We start from the raw sequence: 25688 nt of genomic DNA, 5'->3' as shown, positions 1-25688 counted from the left end.
GAGCTTGGATAAGTTGTGGTCATGTTTTGCTTTGAATCAGCTGGTTCACTCTGCAGTCTGGCCACTTGGCTGGAGGATGGAGGATGCGGCCAACGGACGGGCAGGGCCTGTTTAGAAAGTGTGGTGGCTCCATCACTCCCAACTTGCGTGACCTGGGAGTCACTTACCCCTTCTGGCCTCCAGTTTTCTCATCTGTAAAATACAAGTATTGGATGAAAAGAAGTTTTCATCAGTCTCTTCACCACGGCGGGCCCGTTTATCTCGTCTGCTAGCTGGGCTACAGTGGGGAGAGTCTTTTCATTTCCTGATGGATTTGCATATTATTCCTCTGTGACACCAGGCCAACTCCTCTTTTTTGGGTAATCTCAGCCAGTTGAGCACTTGGGGCCTCTAATCAGGTATCTTTCACCCCTTACCCCCCAAATCCAGGGCTGAGTCAATTCTGAGCGCAGGTCTCCCTTCCCATAAGGTGAGGTCCTGGCTTTAGGAAATACTGCCCTGGGGTCCAGACACTCAGTACAAGGCCAAAACATCTTGTCATGCCCCAGGATGTGGACCTCCTGCTGGCCAGTTTCTTGGGCTCGGGGACCCCTCTGGACCCTGGACGCTAACATGTCTCACATTTGGGAGGTGCTTTGAGGTGGGGGGGAGTTATACATATTCGGATTTTACATTTAAACAATTTTTGTTGGAAAAGTACCCGGTACCCAAGGGAACAACGAAATACAGAAGAACAGCGAATAGTCGCTAAGCCTCCACCACTACCTTTCCTCTAAGGCCAGCCCAGTGCCCCTGGGCGCCTCTGCCCTGGCTCAGGGCTGCGGGAGCCCTCCTCCTCCCGGATCCTTCGGTGCCAGCTTTGCCCACCTGCGGGCCTGGCACCGCCCAGGCACGGGCACCACCTCCGGGGTCGCCCCTGCTCCTCCTGGCCACGCCTAGATTAACTTCAGTCCCAAATGATATGCACCAAAGACTCTCGAGTGGGGGATCAAAGGCGAGCTCCTTTATTTAATAGCGTTTGGAGGGAATCAGGCACGTGGTGAAAGATTCAAACAGTACACAGCCCCTCTCCGACCACCGCCCCCCACCCCAACCCCCGCACCCCGCAGCCTGTCGCGTCCCCTTCCCCAGCCCTTCTGGGCAGCCACAAGCACGCATCCCACCCGTAACTTTTGAAATGACTCTAATGACTATATTCTAACTATTTCTGCTCTCTGCTTTTGTCGCTTGTCGGCGGGTATGGGCGCTGGCTTTGTGCCAGCCCCGCGGGCCCCGCCTTCTTCGCTGGGGGGTGTCCACGGTCACGGTCGCGCGTGCTGAGCGCGGGGCTCAGTTCCAGAGAGATATTCGCCTCCCTGCCCTGGAGCGCGTGACCCGGCCCGGGGTCTGAGCCACTGCCCCCCCACCGCGGCCGGGCGGGTCCCCAACTCGGCAGTTTGCGGGAACTTTCCCGGGCGCTCGCGCGCCGGCCCCGCGCGGGTTCCCCTGTGCGAAGCCTCTGTTTGATTTTAAGGTCCCGAGTGGCGGCGGAGAAAGCCGCGAGAAGCGGATACGTGGAAAGCGGAGACCGGGAAGCAGAGCCCCGCGAGCCGCCGGACCCACCCGCGCGCCGCCCCGCCCGCTTGCCCGCGCCCACGAGCCCCGCAGCGCCCGCCCTGCCCCGCCGCGGGCGGTCCCCGGTCCGCCCGCCTGCCCCCCTCCCGCCCGCACCGCCCCCCCATCCCCCGCCATCCGGTCGGCCCCCCTCCCGGGCGCAGTGCCCGTCCCCAAGGCGGCTCGTCACCGCCGCGAGGCCAATGGGCTGGGCCGCGCGGCCGCGCGCACTCGCTCGTACCGAGTCCCTCCCGCGCTCTGCCCGGCGCCGCTCTCCGGCCCTCGCCCAGCCCGCCGCCGCCGCCGCTGCCGTCGGAGTCGCCATGCAGTCCCCGCGCTCCCCGTTCCTCCCACCGCCGCTGCTGCTGCTGCTGCTGCTGCTCCCGGCGTCCGCCTCGGCGCAGCCGGCCCGGGCCGGACGCTCGGCGCCGGGCGCCGCCGGGTGTCCGGAGCGCTGCGACCCTGCGCGCTGCGCCCCGCCGCCGGGATCCTGCGAGGGCGGCCGCGTCCGCGACGCGTGTGGCTGCTGCGAGGTGTGCGGCGCGCCCGAGGGGGCCGAGTGCGGCCTGCAAGAGGGTCCCTGCGGCGAGGGGCTGCAGTGCGTGGTGCCCTTCGGAGTGCCAGCCTCGGCCACGGTGCGGCGGCGAGCGCAATCTGGCCTCTGCGTGTGCGCCAGCAACGAGCCGGTGTGCGGCAGCGACGCCAAAACCTACGCCAACCTGTGCCAGCTGCGTGCCGCCAGCCGTCGCTCCGAGCGGCTGCATCAGCCGCCGGTCATCGTCCTGCAGCGCGGCGCCTGCGGCCAAGGTACCGGGGCTCTGGGAGCTCCCAGGTCGTGACATCCCGCCCCCGAGGAACGGACGGGCCGGGAGAGGGGCCGCGATGCTTTGTTTGGGTCTTCCGGGGGCACCCACTGGCTGGGAGAGGCGGGCACCGACCCCCTGGGTGGCAGCGATCCGCGGGCTCCCTCGGAACGGAGCTTTGCGCCAAGCGCAAGGTCGGTTCGGCGCGTGGCGGTCCATGGCCCTGCTCTACCCCGAAGACCGCCCCACCCCCCCGGGGAACCCGATGCCGGGGCCCATGGCCGCCTGCTGGTTGCCCCGCGGGGAACCACACCGCGCCAGGGCCTGGGGGACAAACAAGACGGGAATGTGGGCATAAAGAGGGTTGAGAAGTTCGGGGCTGGGAAGAGTGTCCGGTGCTGAGTGAGCCCGGGGTGTTGGGACCACCAAGTCTCATTTCTGTGGCTTTCCCTTCCTTCTCTTCAGCCGCCCCCCCACCCCCCTTAAGATGAACAGGGTTCATGTTCACATTAGCGATCTCCTGGCTGAGAACTTTTAACTTTTTATTTGAAAGAGGTGGCCATGCCCTTCAGGCTCCCCGGTTTCTGCCCCCCGCCAGGGTTTCCCGGTCAAGCACCGGTTTTAAGGAGGCGTAGCGGGCACTGATGCCAGCCTCTCTTCCTGGGTTTTGAGCCAGCCGTACAAAAATGAAAGTGGCTCTTTTTGAATAAGCTGACCGTGGATCAGGGAAAAGGCAGAGGCAGGGGTGAGGGGAGCGCGCTAGGGGTGAGGAAAAAGTGTAGCTTTCTCCCTCATGAAGCATCTTTTCTGTATCAGTAAGACCCGTCCTGGCCCGGGAGGCGGGGGTAGGGGGAGCGAAGGGTGGAGCCATCCTCTAACTCTCTCGCGGGACCTTCCCGAAGGATGCTTCTCTCCAGTCCCAGAGACCATGTGGAAAAACAATGCTGAGTTCAGCTCCGGCCAATCCAGTGGTGTGGGGACGGGCCAGCCCTGCTTGGCAGGGCACTTGCCCTCAGCCTGAAGGCTGCCTCCTGACCGCGGGCCGTACATGGAGACGGGAAGACGGGAGCCCAGCCCCGGGGAGCTAGGCTAGGTTTTCTTGGTAGGCAAATGGTCTAGGACCAACCCGGGGCCCCCCAGCACAGGCTAACCAACCTGGGGAGGAGGGTGCCAGAGCCGTACAGGTAACACGCAGAACCTCCGCCCTCCGGAAACAGCCTAGTTAGAGGGTGGAGGAGACTATTCCAGAGGGAAGTGAACCTGCCCAGTCTGGGTTTGGGCACCACGACGCATGTGTATTGGGTGCCCACTTGGCGCCCCAGTCCCTGGGCCGGGTGTGTTACACGTGCGACCACACTCGGCCTTCACAGCCTCAAGAGGAGGGAAGTCATTTCCATTTGACAGGTGGGACACCTAAGGGTGAATTACATGCCCAAGGTCACTCAGCTGGAATTTGAACCCAGACAGCCTTATTCAGAAACAACCCAATGCTTTACCGGGCTGGGGAACAGACGTTGGGGAGGGTAAAGGAAGTCTGGGGAGGCCCCGAAGTGTGTCCCAAGTGGAGTGGCGGGGAGGGGGGGATGCAGGCTGAGCCCAGCCTTGTTTGATGAGTAGATTGGTGTGGCTGGGGAGGCATCGGGGTGACCCAGGTTGGTGGCGCAGAGTCCCAGGGCCAGAGGGGACGGGCTGGGTTGTGTTCTCAGATGTTCCTGAGCCAGGCGGCTCACAACAACAAAACAAAACAAAAAAGCTGGGTAGGATGAAGCTAGCGGTGGAAAGCAGACCACACCGGGGCACAGAGGCATGATGCATGCCATAATTTGGGTGTGAGGTGAGGACTTTAAAAAAGCACATTGCATGTTTTTTTTTTTTTTGTCAAAAACAAGTCAGTTGTTACTGTTTGTAGTCTCAGGGCACAGGATCCTGAATAACTGGCACTATTGGAGTCCCAGATTGATTGCCAGCGAGGTGGAGTCACTTAGCAAGTTTTGGAGTTGGCGGAGTCATTAAGAGTCACCATGTGTGTATGCGGAGAACAGGTCGTCTGCCGCTGGCCAGCAGGCCCGCAGCAGGCTTCGGGGAGAGCCAGAGAGGGGACAGACCCAGGAGGATGAGCGTGGTGAGAGGAGAGAGAGACAGAGGGTGCAGAGAGGTTCTCCACTGTCCTTTCTTTCTGCAAATATTTACTGAGCTCCACGGTGCATCCGGCACTGTGTGTGTGTGTGTGTGTCTGCTGGGCACTTGGGAGGCACCTGGCAGATGTGTGTGTGGGGAGGATGTTGAATGAACAAATGAATGGAAGAAGAAACCAGAGGTACTGGAAATCCACGGCCACCCAGTCTTTCTTTCCTCAATGAAAGGTTTTGCTTTTGCTGCCCTTCTCCGCTCCCCCTGCTCCCTGCCACCCGCCCCCCCCCCCTCCGCCCCCCACCGATCCCTGCATCCAGCCTACTGCCGCTGACTTTCCAGAGGTATCTCTGAGGACAGGAGCCTGGGAGCCAAGGCTTCATTCAGTCGAAGCCTTGCCCATGAGCAGGTCACCTGACGTCATTGTTCAGTGCGGTGCATTGGCCGCTGGCTCTGGCTCCGAGGCTTGGCCGGAGCGTTCCTTTAGCTGGAGTGGCCGTGGGAGGTCTTTTAGAGGAGGCGTCGTTGGACTAGCAGCCTGGAGTTGGAGCGAGCCTCGTGAGGACGTGGGGAAGGAGCTCCCTGGGCAGGAGCGGCTCTGCCAGTCCTGGGATCACAAGGAGGGTTTGACTGGGGTGGAGAGAGAGAGGGCAGGGGAGGGGAGGGGGGCTGCTGAGCAGCCTGTGGGAGTCGCGGCGGATCTTTGGATGGTGGGATATGTCCCCATTCAAAAGAGAGCACTTTTTAAAAATTTTTTATTTTTTTAATGTATTTATTTTAATCGGAGGCTAATTACTTTGCAGTATTGTAGTGGTTTTTGCCATACATTGTCGTGGATCAGCCATGGGTATACATGTGTTCCCCATCCTGAATCCCCCTCCAACCTCCCTCCCCATCCCATCCCTCAGGCTCATCCCAGTGCACCAGCCCTGAAAAGAGGGCACTTTCGTCTATGAGCTGCTTCACAAAGACTTTGGAGAGGGTCTCTAATCATGGTTCTGGAAATGAGGGCGCATCATCTATTTCAGAAATCAACGCTGCTGTCAAGGTTTGGCTGACAAAGTGTACAGTTATACCAGAGATTAGAGAGCTGCTGTCTTCCACCAGGAGCTGATTGGATTAGTTTAAAGCAGAAGCTCTACACTGATCAGGGGATTACATTTAAAAAAAAAAAAAAAAAAAGGGATTGCAAGTAATAATAACCTGATAATAAGGGCTAACATATATCTCCTGCTTGTTCTGTGCCAGCCCTGTGCCAACCCATTTGATCCTCCCAGCAACCCCATGAGGGGTGTGGTGTCGTCCTCCCGGGATGACAGCTGGGAGACAGAGTCACAGAGCTGTGCCTTGCCCAGGACTTGAACCCGTGCATCTGGTCCACAGCCCATTCATATTCATTCTGTGCTGTTGACAGAGAAACCGAGATTATAAGCCAACCCCAGCTAAGCTGAAGAGAATAGCTGGAATAAACAGAGCTCCAGATGGCCGTGGCCTTGAGATGAAACACAGGACACGTCACGGCGCTCGCTCCACCAGCACAGCCGTTGGAGAACATGGTTGCCCCCAGATGCCATTAAGGCAGCTCTTGCTGGAAAAAAAAAAAAAATTAAAAAGCACAGAAGGAGCTGTACTAGAGATATTTCCAAACCAAAGCCCTGGGCCCCAGACTGTTCTTGGGCAGAGAAAAGCTTCTTTGGAGTCCCAGACATTGCAAAAAACTAGCCAGGATCTCTGACCGGTCTCTGCTGAAAAACGGACAGGAAGCCAGGAAAGAGGCCCAAAAAGACTCCCCAAGTATCGGAAGCCTAATCTTTTTTCTCCTCCTCGTGCACAGTCCAGGAAAGCACCCCACCCCTGCCTCAAACAGCAGCCCCGAGCCCAGAGGTCTCGAAGCTCAGGGACTCCCCATCTTGGTCCCACCCAAGGCCTGACAAGGAAGGGCTTCTGGGGGAGGCTGGGCCACGCACTCCTGGTGAAGAGCCACCACCAGCTTAGAAGTAATTTATAAGGACTTTGCTCACGCTGGTTGGTCATCTTCCTTGGCTGTCTGTTGGTCTTGCTCTGCTGTGCTTAGTCACTCGGCCGTGTCCAACTCTTCGTGACCCCATGGACTGTAACCCCCAAGGCTCCTCTGTCCATGGGGATTCTCCAGGCAAGAATACTGGAGTGGGTTGCCGTGCTGTCTTCCAGGGGATCTTCCCAACTCAGGGATCGAAGCCAGGCCTCCCTCATTGCAGGCAGATTCTTTACTGTCTGAGCCACCAAATAGTTAAAATATTAAGGTTTCATAAAATTGGTAAGCCAAGTGTCTAGAAGCCAAGCGTTTGAGTAACTTCGTTCCATGCAGAGGAGCCGTAAATAGGTTGCATTAGCGCTTAAAATAACTGCATTCAGTGAGTGATTACGGCAGGACCATGAGCTAACTGTGGTCAGACGTCCGACAGCCTCAGGACGGCGGTGCTGGACTCTGAGTCCACGAGCAGTTGTACAATCCTGGACATCATTTCATGCCTTGGATTGAGAAATCAGACTTTCCATGAGCTTTTATTTTAAGTGAATAAATAGCCCTGGTCAGGCTTAGTTTGAAGAAGAGATCAAGCTTGGCAGTGGATGAGGGTTCCTTGGAAGGCCAACTCGGGTGGAAGGACTGGTGGGCCAAGCCTGGCTCTGACCCCTGCCTAGGCTGTTACCTGCCCAGGTGGCCAGCCTCTGACCTCACAAAGCCTCATCAGTGAGGGAATTGGACCAGTGATCCCTGAGGGGTTTTCTGGATGGAATGGTGTATGATTCTCTCTCTGAAGAATTACGGTAACATCATCCCTGCTTGGGGGGCTTCCCGGGTGGCACAGTGGTAAGGAATCCGCCTGTTAATGCAGGAGATGCAAGGGACATGGGTTCGATCTCTGGGTCGGGACGATCCCTTGGAGGAGGAAATGGCAACCCACTCTAGTATTCTTGCCTGGAGAATGCCAGGGACAGAGGAGCCTGGCGGGCTACCATGAGGTCACAAAGAGTCGGACACACACACACATCCCTGTTTTAAAGTCTGGAGTGACTTCTTCAAGAGTTATTTCTTTTTCTTAAGTTATTGAGAGTTAACGCCAAGGTGGGCGTTGATGCCTGTAGCCCATCTAGGGCCTGGTGGCCTTGGACTGCAGCTTTGTGCCGGCTGCGGCAGTTCCCCAGTGACCACTGTGGAGACACGTCTAGACGCAGGAGGTGAGCTGCATTGAACCTGCTGGTCCTCCCTGCTTCCCAGGGGCTCCCAGGCTGGGCTGCAGGTGTCCTCTGGAGCAAGATCCCTCCTGAGTCTTTTCTCTTTCCTTCCCCATCTACCCTGCTATTAAAAAGAAAGAAAATTAATGTCAACAGAGAAATTGAGAAGCGTAGCCATCCCACATGCTTTTCCAAAAGGCTTCCATTGAAGAGGCATGTCTGTTGCTGCTGGAAGGGCTCAGATTTCAGCTTTTGGAATTAACGACGTGAGTTCTAAGTTCATTCAGAGCATTTATTGAACACCTACTGTGTACTCAAAACGTCCAGGTAGAAGGAGTCAGAGGTAAGTAAGGCTGGGTAGTCCATGATGTCGAGGAGTTTGTAGTAGGTCGTATCACACCCAGCTTAAGGAGCCTGATCGGTTCAGTTCAGTCGCTCGGTTGTGTACAACTCTTTGCGACCCCATAGACTGCAGCACGCCAGGCTTCCATGTCCATCACCAACTCCCAGAGTTTGCTCAAATTCATGTCCATTGAGTCGATGATGCCATTCAACCATCTCATCCTCTGTCAACCCATTCTCCTGCTGTCAACCTTTCCCAGCTTCAGGGACTTTTCTAATGAGTCAGTTTTTCTCATCAGGTGGTCAAAGAATTGGAACTTCAGCTTTAGCATCAGTCCTTCCGATGAATATTCAGGACTGCTTTCCTTGAGGATTGATTGGTTTGATCTCCTTGCTGTCCAAGGGACTCTCAAGAGTCTTCTCCAGCACCACAGTTCAAAAGCATCAATTCTTCAGTGCTCAGCTTTCTTTATGGTTCAACTCTCACATCCATACATGACTGCTGGAAAAACCATAGCTTTGACTAGATGGACCTATGTCAGCAAAGTGATGTCTTTGCTTTTTAATATGCTTTCTAGATTTGTCATAGCTTTTCTTTCAAGCAGCAAGCGTCTTTTAGTTTTATGGCTGCAGTCACCATCTGCAGTGATTTTGGAGCCCAAGAAAATAAAGTCTGTCACTGTTTCCATTGTTTCCCCATCTGTTTGCCATGAAGTGATGGGACTGGATGCCATGATCTTAATTTTTTGAATGTTGAGTTTCAGGCCAGCTTTTTCACTCTCCTCTTTAACTTTCATCAAGAGGCTCTTCAGTTCCTCTTTGCTTTCTGCCATACGGATGGTGTCATCTGCATATCTGAGGTTACTGATATTTCTCCCGGCAGTCTTGATTCCAGCTTGTGCTTCACCCAGCCTGCCATTTCACATGATGTACTCTGCATGTAAGTTAAATAAGCAGGGTGACAATATACAGCCTTGACGTACTCCTTTCCCAATTTGGAACCAGTCTGTTATTCCATGTCCGGTTCTAACTGTTGCTTCTTGACCTGCATACAGATTTCTCAGGAGGCAGGTAAGGTGGTCTGGTATTCCCATATCTTGAAGAATTTTCCACAGTTTGTTGTGATCCACACGGTCAAAGACTTTAGCGTAGTCAATGAAGCTGATATAGATGTTTTTCTGGAACTCTCTTGAGTCAGATCACCACACTCTAAAGGGATGACGTCTCTTATGTGACAGACTCTCTCAGTTTCATTTTCTTCATCAGTAAAATCATAATGAAAATAATGGTGCGTACATACCTATGTCATAGGATTGTTGAAAGATGGAAGCAGCTAATTATATGCCCTCAGTGCTTAGGACCATACCTAGTGCATTACTAGAACTGGGTCTGTGTTAGTTGTCATAATTATCATTGTCATCATTATCACAGAGATAGCCAAGGAGGAGTCAGCTCAGTGGAGGTGGTGCTGTCTTGATGTCTTCCTGGGGATAAGGGGTGTGTGTGGGTTAAAGGAGGCATCACAGAGGAGGAGGGTGACACCAGGCCTGTGTCCTGGAGGCTGACTTGGAGTTTGCAAACAAACATGTTAGAAAAGCTTCTCTGGGCAGAAGGACTCAGACACCACCTTGCCTGTCACCCTTTGAATCCCCCAGTCATTGTCTGCATCACCTAAGAAGCTTGTGACTTCTCTGGACTGAAGAGATACCTGTCTGGGACAGCTGGGATTTTCCAAATGTCATCTGGTTCACCCTTCCTAGGGTTTGTGATGCCCAGGACAGAGCAGTGCATAGAAACCCTGAGACCCTCTTGATTGATGCTTGGTTTGTTTTCCATGCTTCGGGAATTCCTTATGAGGAAAGATTTGTCACATCTGAAGGGAAAAATACATAAGTTGAGAGTCCACGGGTGGCCTATTGTTTTCGATCCCCGGTACAAATTGGCATGTCAGCACTTGCCATAAAAGCAGTCCTACCCAGCGTCACGTGACAGCGGCTGGTCCCTCATCAGGAGATAATTATATCTCCTTGGGCACATGGTGGTTTCACAGGGCACATTGTTGTGGCTGGAATTTGCGATAGTTTTCAAATTTGAATAAGCTCTGTCTTAATGAGTCAGAGCCTTGTGCAATATTTTCAAACCTCAGGAAACATCTTTCTCGTTAATTGTGCAATCTGATCTCGAGAAGAAGACGGTAGGCCTGTCTGCCTGATGAATTTTTTTTCCCTCCGAGTTTGGCAAGATCTGCAGTAGAGTTCCCTTGCACACAGCCTCAGGCGAGGTTTTACTCGCTCATCCAACAGTTGAGTCATCTCACACCCCGTGACTAGGAGAGCCCTCTCTTTGTGGCCAGTATTCCAAGTGGTCATCACCACTTGGTGGGGATGGATGGACACAGAGGGTTTTGCCAGCTGGGGTTGCCCAGGCCGATGGCTGCCAACTGGATACAGAGGAGCGAAGGCTTGGCACTCGGCAGTCACAAGTGCGTCTCTCTGGCAGAGACTGAGCTAGCCTGGGGGAGAGGGGAGAAGGGTCAGTATTCTCCTGGACAACCAGGTGCTGTGGATGGAACCATGACCGGGAGAGCTCCCACTGCTGGGTGCTTCCTGGGAGCTGGGTGCTGTGCCCTTGGTGTCATGAGCCCACCTCGTGCATCCCTCATCGCCACCCAGGGAGAGAGGAGTGTTATCTCATTGTCCAGCTGACGAGTAGATGAGGCTCTGAGAAGTGAGTGATAACTCTCCAGAGCTACTCAGGAGAGGGAGGAGGAGCCAGAATTTGAACCCCAGTCTGCCTCATTTCCCAACTATTCCTGAGACATCGTTGACCTAAGTGTTACTTAGAAGCATGTTATTTAATCTCCAAACCCTTGGGGATTTTCCAGCTCGCCTTCTGTTGATTTCTGGTTCAGTTTCTCTGTGGTCTAAGAACATACTCTGCGTGATTTCTGTTCTTTTAAATTGGTTAGGATGTGTTCTCTGGTCCAGAACGTGTTCTCTGGTGTCTCTTGGTGAACGGTCCATGTGAACAGCAGAATTTTCTGGTATTGTTGGATGGAGTGTTTTGTAAACATCATTTAGGTCTAGTGGATTGATAATGCCGTTTGGGTCAAATGCATCCTTACTGATTTCCTGCCTGCTTGGTCTATTGGTTCCTGAAAGATAGGTGTTAATGTCTCCGGGGTCTTTTCTGGAGCTCAGAACTGCTGTCTCCTCCATCCTCTGACACGTACAACTGTGTGCACACACCTTCCACGACCCATCTCTAACCTCATCAACTCTCCACTTTCATGTTTTCTGGGATCCTGTGGACAAAGACACCTCCTTCCCTGCAGAGGCACTGTTGACTGGTCAGAACCACCAGTTGGCTTGTGGTCAGAATCCCAGAGCTCGAAATCTGAGTGTGGACGGTTCTCGAAGGTCCCATAGCCCAACCCTTCACTTTAGAGAGAGGCATCCAAAGGGAACATGACTCTCACAAGCTGCTTAGCTCATCGGGGTAGGAGGGTGGTGGGCCGGTGTGGGTTCCACACTGGATCGCTTCCCTCCTCAGCTGTCCCTTCCTGCTAAATCAGGGGGCTGTTTGGGAGAGGCGGGGGTCCATGCACACCATTTCCATGAGGCAGGGAGACAGTGGGCACTTTCATTTAGTCTCATTACAAAATGATGCTAAAGAAAGCTTCCTCCACCCCCGCCAAAAATAATCTGCTTGGATTGGAAGATGATCAAAAGGCTATCCATATAATGACTGACTTCTCCTCTCACGAGTTCTAAGCACCTATTAATGCCCTTGAACCATAATTACAGTCCTCCTGCTAAAAAGAAAAAAGTCAGTATAAATATCATAGTAGACATGCCAGATAAGTCAGGGCTGAGATGCTTCAATATCTTTTACGCTGTGGTTTGATTTTCTTGGGGACGAATATACTAAGATTTTCCTCTCTCAGCATAAAGGCTCTTTTTAATTTCTCTTCACCATGCTGCTTAGACATCATGGGAAATGCTTTGATGGCATATTACACTATGCCAGTTTTTGGAAGTTATACTTTAATCACATCAAAAAGAAAAGAATAAAAAAGATCTAGGATTCCACTGTTATTCCAGCAGCTTCATCGTTTCTCTCCCGAACGTTATCACCATCTGGTTAGCAAGTCCTTTTTGTGTTCATTTGGGCCATGTTTTTCCCAAACCAAACATTTTTGTGTTTATGGCTTTCTGTATCTGGTTATTCTTTGGGGATAGATACTAAAAAGCACAATGACTGGATGAAAGGGTAAGAGTTTTTATGGCCCATGGTGTACGTTGCCAAAGTATTTTCGAGGGGATTATACCCATATACATTGCCATTGGCTACAGAATTAACAATCTCCTAAATCACTGAAAGCTGGGGCAACCAGGAAGAAACTGTCCCCAAAGAAATCCATCAGGATAAATGGAATCAATGGTACTAAACCAGTCACTCTGCTTCGTCAGTAAATTACCTGGTCTGTGTTTATGTGACTTTTATTCCCAAGTCGACTGCTTTTAGGAGATAAATAATGTTTGGGGTAGAATAAGAACTTTTAAAATTTGATTTTACCTGCTGAAAGTGAAAGAAAAGAAAGTGAAATCGCTCAGTTGTGTCCGACTCTTTGCGACCCCATGGACTGTAGCCCACCAGGCTCCTCCGTCTATGGAATTTGCCAGGCAAGAGGACTGGAGTGGGTTGACATTTCCTTCTCCAGGGGATCTTCCTGACCCAGGGATTGAAGCTGGGTCTCCTGCATTGCAGGCAGATGCTTTACATCTGAGCCACCAGGGCTGTCTGACCTAATGGGGATTGTGTGGTCCAACATTTGTGTTTTCCCTGCGGGGCCAGGACCAGCGAGGGGCTGTGAAAACCCAAGGTCACAAGCCAGGATGTGACAGAGGCTCTGAGTCCCTGGACTCCCAGCCCAGGGCTCTCTGCTGTCAGTCTCCCGGATGCCAACTCAGTTCAGGATGCAGGAGGAGGCCAGACTGTTTGTGCTTGTTTGGAAAAATGAACAATATGTTTACTGGAATGTTTGGTTACACATAGACCAAAATACAACAGGAGCCACATATACAAAATACAATTTTCCAGTAGCCACATTAAAGAAGTAAAAAGAAACTGACTATGCAATTCTACTGAGATATTATTCATATACCATAAAATTCACCCCTTTAAAGCAGACAGGTCAATATATTTACAGAGTAGTGCCAACTGTCATCACTGTGTAATTCTAGAATACTTTCATCACTCCGAAAAGCAACCCGGTACCCATTAGCAGTCTCTTCATACTTTCCAGTCTTTCCATACTTTCCCTTGGAACCACGAATCTGCTTTCCGTCTCTATGGATTTCCGTGTTCTGGACATTTCATATAAATGGAATCATACATTTGTGGTCCTTTGTAACTACCTTCTTTCACTGACTGTAATATTTTCAAGGTTCATCCACATTATGGGTGTCCATGCTTCACCTTGTTTTATGACCAAACAATATTCTGTTGTGTGAATATAGGAAGGCCAGACTTTTATTTTATCCCCTCTTCTTCATTAGGGTTTCCCTAATCCCAGCCCCAAACGTCACTTTGAAAGTCTAGACAGCTGAGGCGGCCCAGAAGAAGCTGGAACACAGGCTGCAGGAAGCCAAGATGGAAAATAAGAATATTCTATAAGGATGGGAATTACGTACTGAAAGGGAAAGATCAGGAAATGCACTTTTCAGATATATTAGATCATATAATTTTTTTGGGAGCTGGAAAGGATGTTGGAAATGGTTTAGTCAGCCCCCTCATCCTACTGATGAGGTAACTGAGGCTCAGAGAAGGGAAATGGCTCGTCTTAGGTCTTAAGACCCACTTTTTACTTCTCACTTGAGTCAAAGATTTCTTCTGAGTTTTGTCTCAGTTTTACAAGTTACCCTGCTCTTAACCGGAGGACGGTTTACCGTTTAGTTGCTAAGTCATGTCCAACTCTTTGCGATCCCCTTTGTTGCCCGCCAGGCTTCTCTGTCCGCAGGATTTCCCAGGCAAGAATACTGGAGTGGGTTGCCATGCCCTCCTCCAGGGGATCTTCCTGATCCAGGGATTGAACTTGCATCTCCTGCTTGGCAGGCGGATTCTTTACTACAGAGTCACCTGGGAAGCTCAAGGATAGTACTTATCAGTAAATGGGCAGAGGGGGTACCTCTCTGGATGGTCCCTACCCAGATGGAGGGTATTGGTTCACCATCACATCCTTGCCCCCATACTTTCCCATCTTCTAACCCCAAGCCCCAGGCCTGCCCTTCTCCACCAGGGCCTGTAGGAGGGTGGCTGCTGACAGCCCAGGAGTGTGTCCCAGGCCCTTCATTGACAGACCGGTCACCTCCCAGCCCGCTGCTTGAGGCTGGAGGCTTCGCAGAAGCCTGAACTGCCTTGGCCACTTCAGACACAACAAGCAGGAGGAGCTGGAGCAGGAAGAGAACGGGGCTGAGAAATCTGGGAAGGTCAAGACCGGAGCCAGATGCTTATCAGGAGGAAAGTTAATAGTGTTTTTGTGAGCTGAGTAGTCAGCCGTTTCCCCAAAGATAATAATAGACACATCATGCTGGGTGTTCAGGAGACTTCTGAAAAAAGAAATTGTGCGGTGGAATGGATTGGAAACTCTTTTTTTTTTCCCTAATACGTCAAACACGTCAGAAAAAAAAAAAAAACAAACAACAAACCTATGAAAGGCAACAATACCCAGCAAACCCAAGCATTCAGCATGGGTATGCAAGCGAGGACTTTTTTCTTTTTTGCCAGTGAGACTGAAAAGCGATTATCAATGACAGGCACCTTTAAACATAGACGCATTGTTCTGGAAAAGGCCTTTTACCTTTTACCAGTAAAGTTGAAACTGCAGAGAATTGGGCCTTGCTTATGACTGACTGGCCAGCTGGCCGGGTGCCCCCTGAAAGCCATTCTCCTCCTCCGGGGAGGCTGTCTTCGACTTGTTTGGGTTGTCTCTCTCCTCCTTCACTTCACCTGCCCGAGTCTTTTCCAGCATCCTCGGTGGCAGCCTCGGCCCAGTCCCTGCAGACAGGCACCCTCTCAGGGCACGTGGAGGTGGGGGACGGGTTTGCAGCCTGAGGTCTGGCGTCGGGCGAGCTTTTCCCACTCTGAGCCGTCTGGGAGACTGTGCCGGAAAGCCAGGAGCTGCCAGGCCTTGAAAGTGCCAGTGCGGGCTGGAAATCGAGGCCAGCCTCCCCGGCTCCGCCCCGTCTTCCTCCTTTATTCAGTAGGAGCGGAAAAATGGGTCACACGTAACTCCCCTCCATCTTGCTTTTTTATTTCTCTGCAAAAGAGAGAGTGTAGTGGTCCTCCATCCAATTGTGAATCTTAAAAAATAAAAAACCAAAAAACAGTTGCTACCTGTGAATATTCAGTTTCTTTTCACAAGAATGGGGCTGAGGGCCTTTGGGCCGGGGACCCTCAATTCCAAAGCTTTGTCTTTTCTGTTGCGTGGTTCCTGACGTTTGCAGACAGTGGCCCTGATGATGCACAGGATTTCTGGGTGGATTTCAGACCTTAGTCGGCCAGCTCGGCCTCAGTCAAGTGATGCTTCTCTGTCCCTCCTGTGTGTTCTCCCTGCAGGGCTCAGAGAAACCTGGCTGCACGGGCCCCTCTGCCCTGGAATTTGCAGTCACAGCACTGATTAGAATGGGGGTCTGATTTCCTGGAATGTGCAAGGTCTCGCTTCTGTCTCTGCTGCCTCCACGCTCCAGACCAGCGCGGGGCCAGACTCCACGTTGGAGCCGTGGCTGACACATGTCCTTGGAATCTAATGGAGCGGGGCAAACAGAATGCAGTCGCTCAAACTGAAAACATGGAGAAAATGTGTCTGGCAGGGCATCTTTGCCACCTTCGCTGGGTGATGCTTTTTTCTTCTCCAAGCAAGTGCTCTGCCAAAATGGAGGCCCCATCCCCTTTGTGGACTTCCCAGGTAGCTCAGCAGTAAACAATCTACCTGCCAACGCAGGAGACATGGGTTCGATCCCTGGTCTAGGAGGATCCCCTGGAGAAGGAAATGGCAACTTACTCCAGTTTTATTGCCTGGGAAATTCCGTGGATGGAGGAGTCTGGTGGGCTACAGTCCATGGGGTCGCAAAGAGTCAGATACAACTCAGCAACTAAACAACAAGCCTCTTTGCACATCCTGGGTCATTATCCATTAGGAACCTGTTTAAGTCAATGTCTCTCCTGACCCTCAGGGGGAAGGTAGTCCAAGGTCAGTGGGAGAGGAGGAGGTGTCCTGAGCGCCTCTGGTGCCCCGGCTCCTTTAACTGCTGCCTGCTGTTCCTTCTTCCCCCTCAGCTGGCCAGCCCTTCTCCTCCTGTGCCCCTCGAGGTAATGCTCAATCCATCATGCACCCTCACAAAGAGAGCTTTGCTCAGTGAGAAAAGCATCCTTGTGCCTCCCTGGGATGTGGACCAGCCGCTCTCCCAGCTGTGCGGTGTCAGGTTACTTAACCGCCTGCCTCCCGGTCTGGCTCCACGCGCCTACTCCCCTGGCACAGGTGTCCAGCTGGGGCCCTGGGTGCCCGAGCTCCGCCAGAGGTGTGGAGGCCTGCCATCCAAAGTCCCGATGTGGGGGGCAGCGTGGCGGGGCTCGCCGTTCACGGTAAAGCTCAGTCTTCCAGCTTCTGTTTCTCCACGGTGCCGGCGGCTGGCCTTGGCCTGCAGCCCTCTCCCTCTCTCGGGTCTGTTCTGGCCCCATCAGGAGCTGGGGGGCCTTTGGCTCAGGGCAGTATGATGCCCAACATCCCTGTCCCCCACCCCTCCCCAGCCTTGCCAGGCTCCACTTGGCCTCGTGGTAAAGGTACTGAGCAGTGAGTGGAACCGGACCAGTGAGACTGGGCCCCTGGGCCCATGTGGATGGTGTGTGAGTGATAATTTCTTCCTGGGGATGAGGGGTCCTCTGTGCACTTGGGCCTGGATTTATTTACCAAGCAAGTAGCCTCTTCATAGTTACTCTTAATCTCGCCCTACTAGGGACAAAGAAATGTTGACATGTGGCCCTGGGACCCTCTACAGATGAAGAAGGAGACAGCCTCAGGCGTACACCCCCTGGCAATGCATTCTGAGGGGTCACTGGATTCTAGGCCTGAATCTAGGCTGGTCCTTGGAAGATGGGGCTGCAGAGACTGGACCTCCTATGGGGAGCACCCTCTTGGGGTGCTTTGACTGTGGGAGGGTTGCCTGATGACAGGTGAGGAGTGCATCCCAGACCCCTTACTCAACTGAGCCATTCCCAAGGCTATTTAAACTTTCCCTGACACCCACTACAAGCCTGCTATGCTTGCTCCTTTATTTACCGTTTCTGAGCCTATGGGAGACTGGCTGGCTGTGTCTGCTGGTGGCCAAGAGAAATTTCCCAAGGCTTCCGGGCAGAGATCAGTGGTGGGTCCAAGCTGGCATCTCAGGGGTAATTACTCTTCCTGGTCTTTCCAATGAAAACAGAAAGGTTTTCCACTGTCTTTCATTTCCAACCTCTGTACAATGCATTTGTGCCCTTGCCTTAAGAAGAACTTTGATCACTTATGCCCAGGTACTCTCAAGGAAGAGAGGGCTGGACCCAAAGTGCCTGGGGGACTGCGTCAAGTGCAGGAGAGCCAGCCATGCAGGACAGTGGCTGCCCTGACTGGTCTGCCACAGCCCCTTGGCAAGTAGACCCTGGACGAATCCAGTCATCACTTTGAGTTGCTTTCTTCCTATTTTGTCCTTTCCCCTTTGCTGGTGTTCACTCACTGAATCATGTCTCACTTTGGGACCCCAGGGACTGCAGCACGCCAGGCTTCCCTGTCCTTCACTATCTCTGCTCAAACTCAAGTCCGTCGAGTCGGTGATGCCATCCAACCATCTGTTGTCCCCTTCTCCTCCTGCCTTCAGTCTTTCCCAGGATCAGGGTCTTTTCCGATGAGTTGGTTCTCTGCCTCAGGTGGCTAAAGAATTGGAGCTTCAGTGTGAGCATCAGTCCCTCCAGTGAATATTCAGGGTTGATTTCCTTTAGGATTGACTGGTTTGATTTCCTTTCAGTCCAAGGGACTCTCAAGAGTCTTCTCCTAGCACCACAATTTGAAAGCATCATTTCTTCCTCGCTTAGTCTTCTTTTTGGTCCAACTCTCACATCTATACCTGACTACCAGAAAAATCATAGCTTTGACTATATGGACCTTTGTGGGCAAGGTGATATCTCTGCCTTTTAATACGCTGTCTAGGTTTGTTGAAACTTTCCTTCCAAGGAGCAAGCGTGTTTTAATTTCATGGCCACAGTCACCATCTACAGTGATTTTGGAAACCAAGAAAATAAAATCTGTTACCGATTCCACTTTTCCCCCTTCTGTTTGCCATGAAATGATGGGACTGGATGCCATGAGTTTAGTTTTCTGAATGTTGAGTTTTAAGCCAACTTTTTCACTGTCCTCTTTCACCCTCATCAAGAGGCTCTTTAGTTCCTCTTCACTTTCTGCCATTAGAGTGGTTTCATATGCATATCTGAGGTTGTTGATATTTCTCCTGGCAATCTTGATTCCAGCTTGTGATTCATCCAACCTGGCATTTCACAAGATTTACTCTAAATAGAAGTTAAATAAGCAAGGTGACAATATATAGCCTTGTCATACTCCTTTCCCAATTTTGAACCAGTCAGTTGTTCCAGGTCCAATTCTAACTGTTGCTTCTTGACCCGCATACAGGTTTCTCAGGAGACATGTAAGGTGATCTGGTATTCCTTTCCCCTACATGCTGTCAGTTGTCAGGACCAGGCTGTGCTATGATTAGTAGTTTTTAAAGGATGACTGTCTTTGTGTGTGTGTGCTTGTGATCAGTTGTGTCTGACTCTTTGTCATCCCATGGACTGTAGCCCACCAGGCTCCTCTGTCCATGGGATTTTTCAGGCAAGAACACTGGTGTAGGTTGCTGTTTCTTCCTCAAGAGGATGTTTCCGACCCAGGGATTGAACCCAGGTCTCCTGTATCTCCTAGCATTGTAGCCAGATTTGGGAAGATCCCCTTGAGGAGGAAATGGCAACCCACTCCAGTATTCTTGCCTGAAAAATCCCGTGGACAGAGGAGCCTGGTGGGCTACCACAATAGGGTCACAAAGAATCAGACACGATTGAGCATGCACGAAGCGTCATGACAGTATTTGCTGACATTTAAAGTTGAAGAAATTAGGTGAAAAATCACAAATGACTTCTTCCCTTTCTCTGTGGAGCCAGGAGGGACCTTGGAAGCCCCCCAGTTGAGCCTCCGTATTTTACAGTGGAGGAACCTTCGACTTGAGGGGCTTGCCTGAGGTTGCACAATTTGCCTCGTGGAGAGTGAACTGGTCCAGGCACCTTAGATCATAGGAGATAGACACCTGCCTTCCAGCACACAGGGTGCTTCCCCTGCTCCTAGGCAGGCTGAGTCTGCCTAGGTGCAGCCAGATGAAGGCATCATCTCCAGCAGGTCCTGCGCAGTGGCATCATAGCAAAGCAGTGTTGTTGTTGTAGTCTTTACTTCAAGTTTTGGTAGATTTCCCTAGTTGTCTGGAGCTTTCACAGGGTTGGGATGTCTTAGAGACCATCACTCCTGCCCATCTTAGTTTTCTCTTGCTGGTGATGAAGGACCACAGACGAAGCAGCTTTAAAACCACCCAAAGTCATTATCTCAAGTTACATGAAAAGGTCCCCAGGCACAGTTCGCTCTGCTCATCACCTCCCTGGGCTGAAACTGAGACATTGCCCAGGCTCAGGATTCTCTTCCAAGCCCACTGGTTGTGGACAGAATTCACCTCTTAGTCTTCACAGTGAGATGCCTGTGTTGTTGCTACCTCTAGATCAGGGACCTACTGATGCTTCTCAGTTCTTCACAAGCACTTTGGATTTTAAATCAGATGAGGTTGGAATATAGGCAGGGTCTGCTTCATGGGTGTGCCATCTATTCAGAAGGACCCCCACTCCTGACTTAATGCTCTGCTCATCATCCTGGAGTTCTTGATAATTTTGAGACAAGGGGTCCCTGCAGTTTCCTTTTGCCCTGGGCTCTGCAAAGTATCGAGCTGGTCCTCAATGTGGGACGGGGCATTAAAATGCCAGTGATTTGACCAATCTGCTCCTGCAACTGATTTGAATTTTGAGAACATGTTGTTCCTGTTGAATAAAGGGGGATTTATTTCTTTTCCCTCGAATACACTGCGTTCTGTTTTCCAAATTAGCCCTACTTATCAACCCTGTGGAGAATTTGGAAAGCGCGATTGTTCTTGCTGGAAGTGAAGGTTGGCTTGTTAATCCTAAATCCTGGCTCTGAGTTCTCAGGCCTGGAAGTGAGAAGCTGGTTCCCACAACCGCAGGGGCCTCAGGGGGTTGGAGGCTGGGTGAAAGACCGCAGAGACAGAGCAAAGAGCTCCAGCTAGGCAGCCAGACAGACGGGGTCGTCCTCCCGCCTCTGCTGCTCGCCAGCTCTGAAACTTTGAGCATCGTGCTTGACTTCTGTGATCCTCCGTCTCCCCATCTCTGTAGATCGGGGGTAACAGCCTCCTGCAGGCTTGCAGGAATAATTAGAGAGAACAGGTATTCAGTGCCTAGCTTTGCGCCTGACACATGCATAGTAGATGCTCCGTAAATGTATAGTAGTATTATTGTTGGTGCTATTTATTGCCAAGATTGAAAGCTGGGTGGGATTTGACTTGCTGTTGGGGAGGAGAATCTGTATGCTGGCCAGGAAGGAAAATGTGTGTGTGAATGCAGGACATGGGGTGGAGAATGGTGTTTTTGGAGGCTTGGTGAGAGGTTTGCACACGTGAAGAATGTGCATTAAGGAATCTTGGGAGATAGAGTTGGGGACTCATAGCCACGTGATGGAGGGAGTTGTGGGTGAGATGGGGGTGGCCGTGGGAGTCCTGCAGTAAGTCTATGTACTCCAAGTGGTAATTACTGAAGGGAGACATCGAAAACCGACCTGCCTGAATTAGAATGTACAAGTGGGATTTTTAGAAGTTTTGGAAGTGAGGAGGAAACTCTGGGAGGTGTGGATATGTGCCTGGGAGGCTGAGTGCAGGGTGGAGAGCTGGAAAGTGATAGCTCAGCCTGTGGCCTCGAGACAGGGGTGGGTTTAACGCTTTTTATGCTGCTCTCACTCGGGAACGTTCTGGGGTTTGAGTCCAGCTTGGCCTTCCTGTGTCTCCTAGGAAACCATCTCTTTTTGAAATTTTTAAAAATTGTTATCTATTTTTGTTTTATTTTTTGGTCTCCTGGCGTGTGGGATCCCTAGTTCCCTAACCAGGGATCAAACCTGAACCCCCTGCATTGGAAGCACAGAGTCTTAACCACTGGACTGCCAGGGCAGTCCCGCTGCAAACCATTTCTGTCCTAGGGTAGATAATCAGACCCAGAAGTGACTTCAAAGCACATAAATGTATTTATTAATTAAACCCAAAGAAAAATGATCCTCCTAGATGTACTTTCCCTGTAGCCATATCCCTGACTGTCCACAGCACTCCAGCAGACAGGAGATGACAGAGGGAAGGAGACAAGGTTTTAACCAATTGTAGTTTAAATATTTCACTTCTGCAGATTTTCCAGAAGCTTTTAACAACTGAATGCTTTGCTAGGGCCCTCATGGGGCAAATGCAGGCTCTAGGCCAAAACCTTGACTACCTTCCCTATAAATCCTCTTCTGCTTTGATTATTGTAGCTGTGCTGGGCTGCAGCATTATCCACTGGAGAGAGCCCCGGAGACCAGGCCGAGGTTCCCATAGTTTCGTGGTTTGTGCACACTGGGTGTCTTAGTAATTGCTCCAAAATCACTGCAGATGGTGACTGCAGCCACGAAATTAAAGGACACTTGCTTCTTGGAAGAAAAGCTATGACAGCGTATTAAAAAGCAGAGACATTACTTTGCCGACAAAGGTCTACCTAGTCAAAGCTATGGTTTTTCCCAGTAGTCATGTATGGCTGTGAGAGTTGGATGGTAAAGAAGGGAGTGCTGAAGAATTGATGCATTTGAACTGTGGTGTTGGAGAAGACTTGAGAGTCCCTTGGACAGCAAGGAGATCAAACCAGTCAATCCTAAAGGAAATCAACCCTGAATATTCATTAGAAGGACTGCTGCTGAAGCTGAAGCTCCAGTACTTTGGCCACATGATGCGAAGTGCCAACTCATTGGAAAAGGCCCTGATGCTGGGAAAGATTGAAGGTGGGAGGAGAAGGGGGCGACAGAGAATGAGATGGTTGGATAGCATCCCCGACTCAAGGGACATGCATTTGAGCAGGCTCCAGGAGATGGTGAAGGACAGGGAAGCCTGGTGTGCTGCAGTCCACGGGGTCGCAAAGAGTCGGACACGACTGAGTGACTGAACACTGGGCCGAAAGAAGGGTCTGACAGTTCTGTTTATCAGATAATTAGGTCCCAACAACTTAATAAGTTTTTGTGTCCTTGTAACGCAGTAGTCGTCGGACATAAACACGAAAAGGAAGAGGGACTTCCCTGGTGGTTCAGTGGCTAAGACTCTATCCTCTCAGTGTAGAGAGCTTGGGTTTGCTCCCTGCTCGGGGGAACTAGGTCCCACGTGCTGCAACTAAAGATGCCGCAGACTGCACCGAAGATTGTGAAGATCCCGAGTACCCCAACTAAGACCCGGCATAGCCAAATAAACAAGAAAGAAAAGTGACATTTTAGTTTTATTAGTCACTATCCACAGTTACTTATAAAATTAATACATATGATCTGTGTGCACTCACAGAGAACCACACAGCCTCTCAAATCTTAGATTCAAATTGGACAGTGCCACCCATTTCCAATTCAACATTGGTTTTTGTATGGTGCTGGCTTTTAATCACAGCGACCACCACCACCCGGCATCCAGATTGACAAACATACGGAATCGCTGAAAGAATGTAATGCAACCTGATTTTGAGATTGTGAACTGCTGGGAGCTGGTTCTCAAGGTGTTCAACAGTGTTTTCCCAGGAAACATGAAATATCCTGGGAGTTTGCCATGGTACTCTGGGGTGGCTTTGGGCTGAGTTTGAGAATGAATGCATTAGGACTGGAAAGATTGCTTCCTGCTTCACACCTTATCTTTACCTGACTGTTTTGCCTTAAAGACGAAAGAAGCACATGGTTTAATGTGTTTAAAGCACATGTGCAGTTGTGTGCCAAGTCTTTGGAGAGAGAAATGCAGGTAAAAGTTTGTCCTTTGATTCATAGCCCCCTCACTGTGATTTTCATTTTCACTGCAGCCACTTTTCTTCAATGTGATAACGTATATGTCAAATACTTCACTTACTGCCTGACCTTTGTTCACTAAACACTTTATAATGGAAGTGTCTGTTATTCTAATTTTTTTTTTACACAAAAATATTTATTTGACTGTGCCAGGTCTTAGTTGTGGCACAGGGGATCGTTACTCTTTGTTGAGGTATGTGGGATCTAGTTCCCTGACCAGGGATCAAACCTGGGCCCCCAGCATTGAGATCATGGAGTCTTAGCCACTGGACCACCAGCGAACTCCCTGTTATTCTAATTTTGATAATAATCATCAAAACTTATCAACAGTATGTGTGTGTTTCCCTTTCCTCCTATTAGGAGGTTGTTGAAAATAGTTGAGAAGTATTACTTGTAAAACCCTAGAGATGAGGGTTCCAAGGAAGCAACATTTGTGGAGTTTTGTGCGTGACTAGGGGTTTATAAAGAGGAAAGATGAATCATTTATTATCTTTGGATGGGAATATATTTTAAAACTCATAGAACTATAGGAAATGGCTGTTCTTAGTGGGTCATTGGTTGTGTTAAAATCAGTAATGATAAATATTTACTAGGTAAGTGGAAAGCTCCGTCTTTGTAAAATGTCGTGACTTATCATTCTGCTAATCCTAGTTATTAGAAATTTTTCTGTTTGAAATAAAATCACGTAATGTACCTTTCAGTTCTCTCCTTTTGAGAATTATTTTGATATCCTGCATTCTCTGCTTTGCACGTAAATTTTAGAAATAACTTCTCAGTTTCTACAAAATTTCCTGCTGGAGTTTTCACTGGGACTATGTTGAACCCATAGACCAATTTTGGGAAAATTGATAGCTTAATAAGAGGGAGTCTTCTGACTCAAATATGATGTCTCTGTCCATTTATTTATGTTTTCTTTATTTCAGCAGTGCTTTGCAGCTTTCGGTGTACAGGGCTTGCACATATTTTATTAAACATTTTCCTAAGCATTTAATGGGCTTCCCAGGTGGTGCTAATGGTAAAGAACCTGCCTGCCAATGCAAGAGATGCAAGAGACATGAGTTAGATTCTGGGTCAGAGTCATCCCCCAGAGAAGGAAATGGCAACCTGCTCCATTATTCTTGCCTGGAAAACTCCATGGATGGAGGAGCCTGGTGGGCTACAGTTCATGGGGTCTCAAAGAGTTGGACAGGACTGAGTGACTAAGCACAGCACCCAAGTATTTAATATTTTTGGTGGTGTTATAATTTGAAATTTTGTTTCAAGTTGTTTACTGTTGTTTCCAGTTGTTTACTGATAAAGCCTAGAAATACAATTGATTGTACATATTGACCTGTAACCCTGTGATGTTGATAAACTCGCTTATTCTAGGTAGCATATTTATAGATTCTTTTTTTTTGTAGACCCTTAATGACATCTGCAAATAAAGACAGTCCTATGTTCTCCTTTCCAATCTCTATGCCTTTAAATTTCTTTTTCTAATTAATTATTCTAAGGCTTTAATAAAATATTGAATAGAAGTGGTAAGAATAGATGTCCCTGCCTTGTTCCCATTTTTAGCTGTGTGTGCTATGCTCAGTCACTCATTCGTGTCCCATTCTTTGCAACTCCATGGACGGTAGCCCACCAGGCTCCTTTGTCCGTGGAATTTTCTAGGCAAGAACATTGGAGCACTTTGCCATTTCCTTCTCCAGGGGATCTTCTAGACCCAGAGACAGAACCTGTGTCTCTTGCATAGCATTTATTTTTTTCACCATGAAGTATGATGTGAGTTTTAGGGATTTTTGTTTTGATCCCTTTTGTCAAATTGAGGAAAGTCTCTTTTATTTCTAGTTTGATGAGGTTGGCTTTATTTTTCTAATCATGAATGAATGTTCAATTTTGTAGAGTCTTTTTTTTTTTGGTATCTATTGAAATGATTGTTCAGGTTTTCTTTTCTAATATGTTAATATATGGAGTTGCAAAGAGTCGGGCATGACTGAGTGACTGAACTGAACTGAATAGTGAATTACATTGCTTGATTTTCGGATGTTACACCAATTGTATTTATCCTTTCCTGGGATAAACCTCACTTAGTCATGATATGGTATCCTTTTTATTATATTGATAAATTCTATTTGTTGAAAAATTTAAGGACATTTAGTCTATGTTCAGGCTTCCCTCGTGGCTCAGATGTTAAAGAATACTCATAATGCAGGAGACCTGGGTTTGATCCCTACATAGGGAAGATGCCCTGGAGAAGGGAGTGGCAACCCACTCCAGTATTCTTGCCTGGAGAATCCCATGAACAGAGGAACCTGGTGGGCTACAGTCCATGGGGTCACAGAGAGTAGGACATGACTGAGCAACTAATACTAGTTTTATGTTCATAC

At 50.0% G+C, this 25688-nt stretch overlaps 1 protein-coding gene across 2 annotated transcripts in view; it reads left to right on the top strand.

The window, feature by feature from the left end:
- Window positions 1-1797: 1797 nt before the first annotated feature.
- Window positions 1798-25688, top strand: part of HTRA1 (HtrA serine peptidase 1) — a 57267-nt gene continuing 33376 nt past the window's right edge. The window contains exon 1 of one of the 2 annotated variants that reach the window (XM_043475231.1): window positions 1798-2400. In XM_043475231.1, the coding sequence (XP_043331166.1) occupies window positions 1917-2400 (484 nt within the window). In that variant the 5' untranslated portion in view covers window positions 1798-1916. The remainder of the gene's footprint in view (window positions 2401-25688) is intronic. The other variant, XM_043475232.1, reaches the window with a different exon arrangement.

Source organism: Cervus canadensis, chromosome 8, assembly GCF_019320065.1.
Source record: "Cervus canadensis isolate Bull #8, Minnesota chromosome 8, ASM1932006v1, whole genome shotgun sequence".
In the NCBI taxonomy this organism is placed as follows: domain Eukaryota; kingdom Metazoa; phylum Chordata; class Mammalia; order Artiodactyla; family Cervidae; genus Cervus; species Cervus canadensis.
The sequence above is the reverse complement of the archived record's forward strand: the minus strand, read 5'-3'. Positions and strand labels throughout refer to the sequence as shown.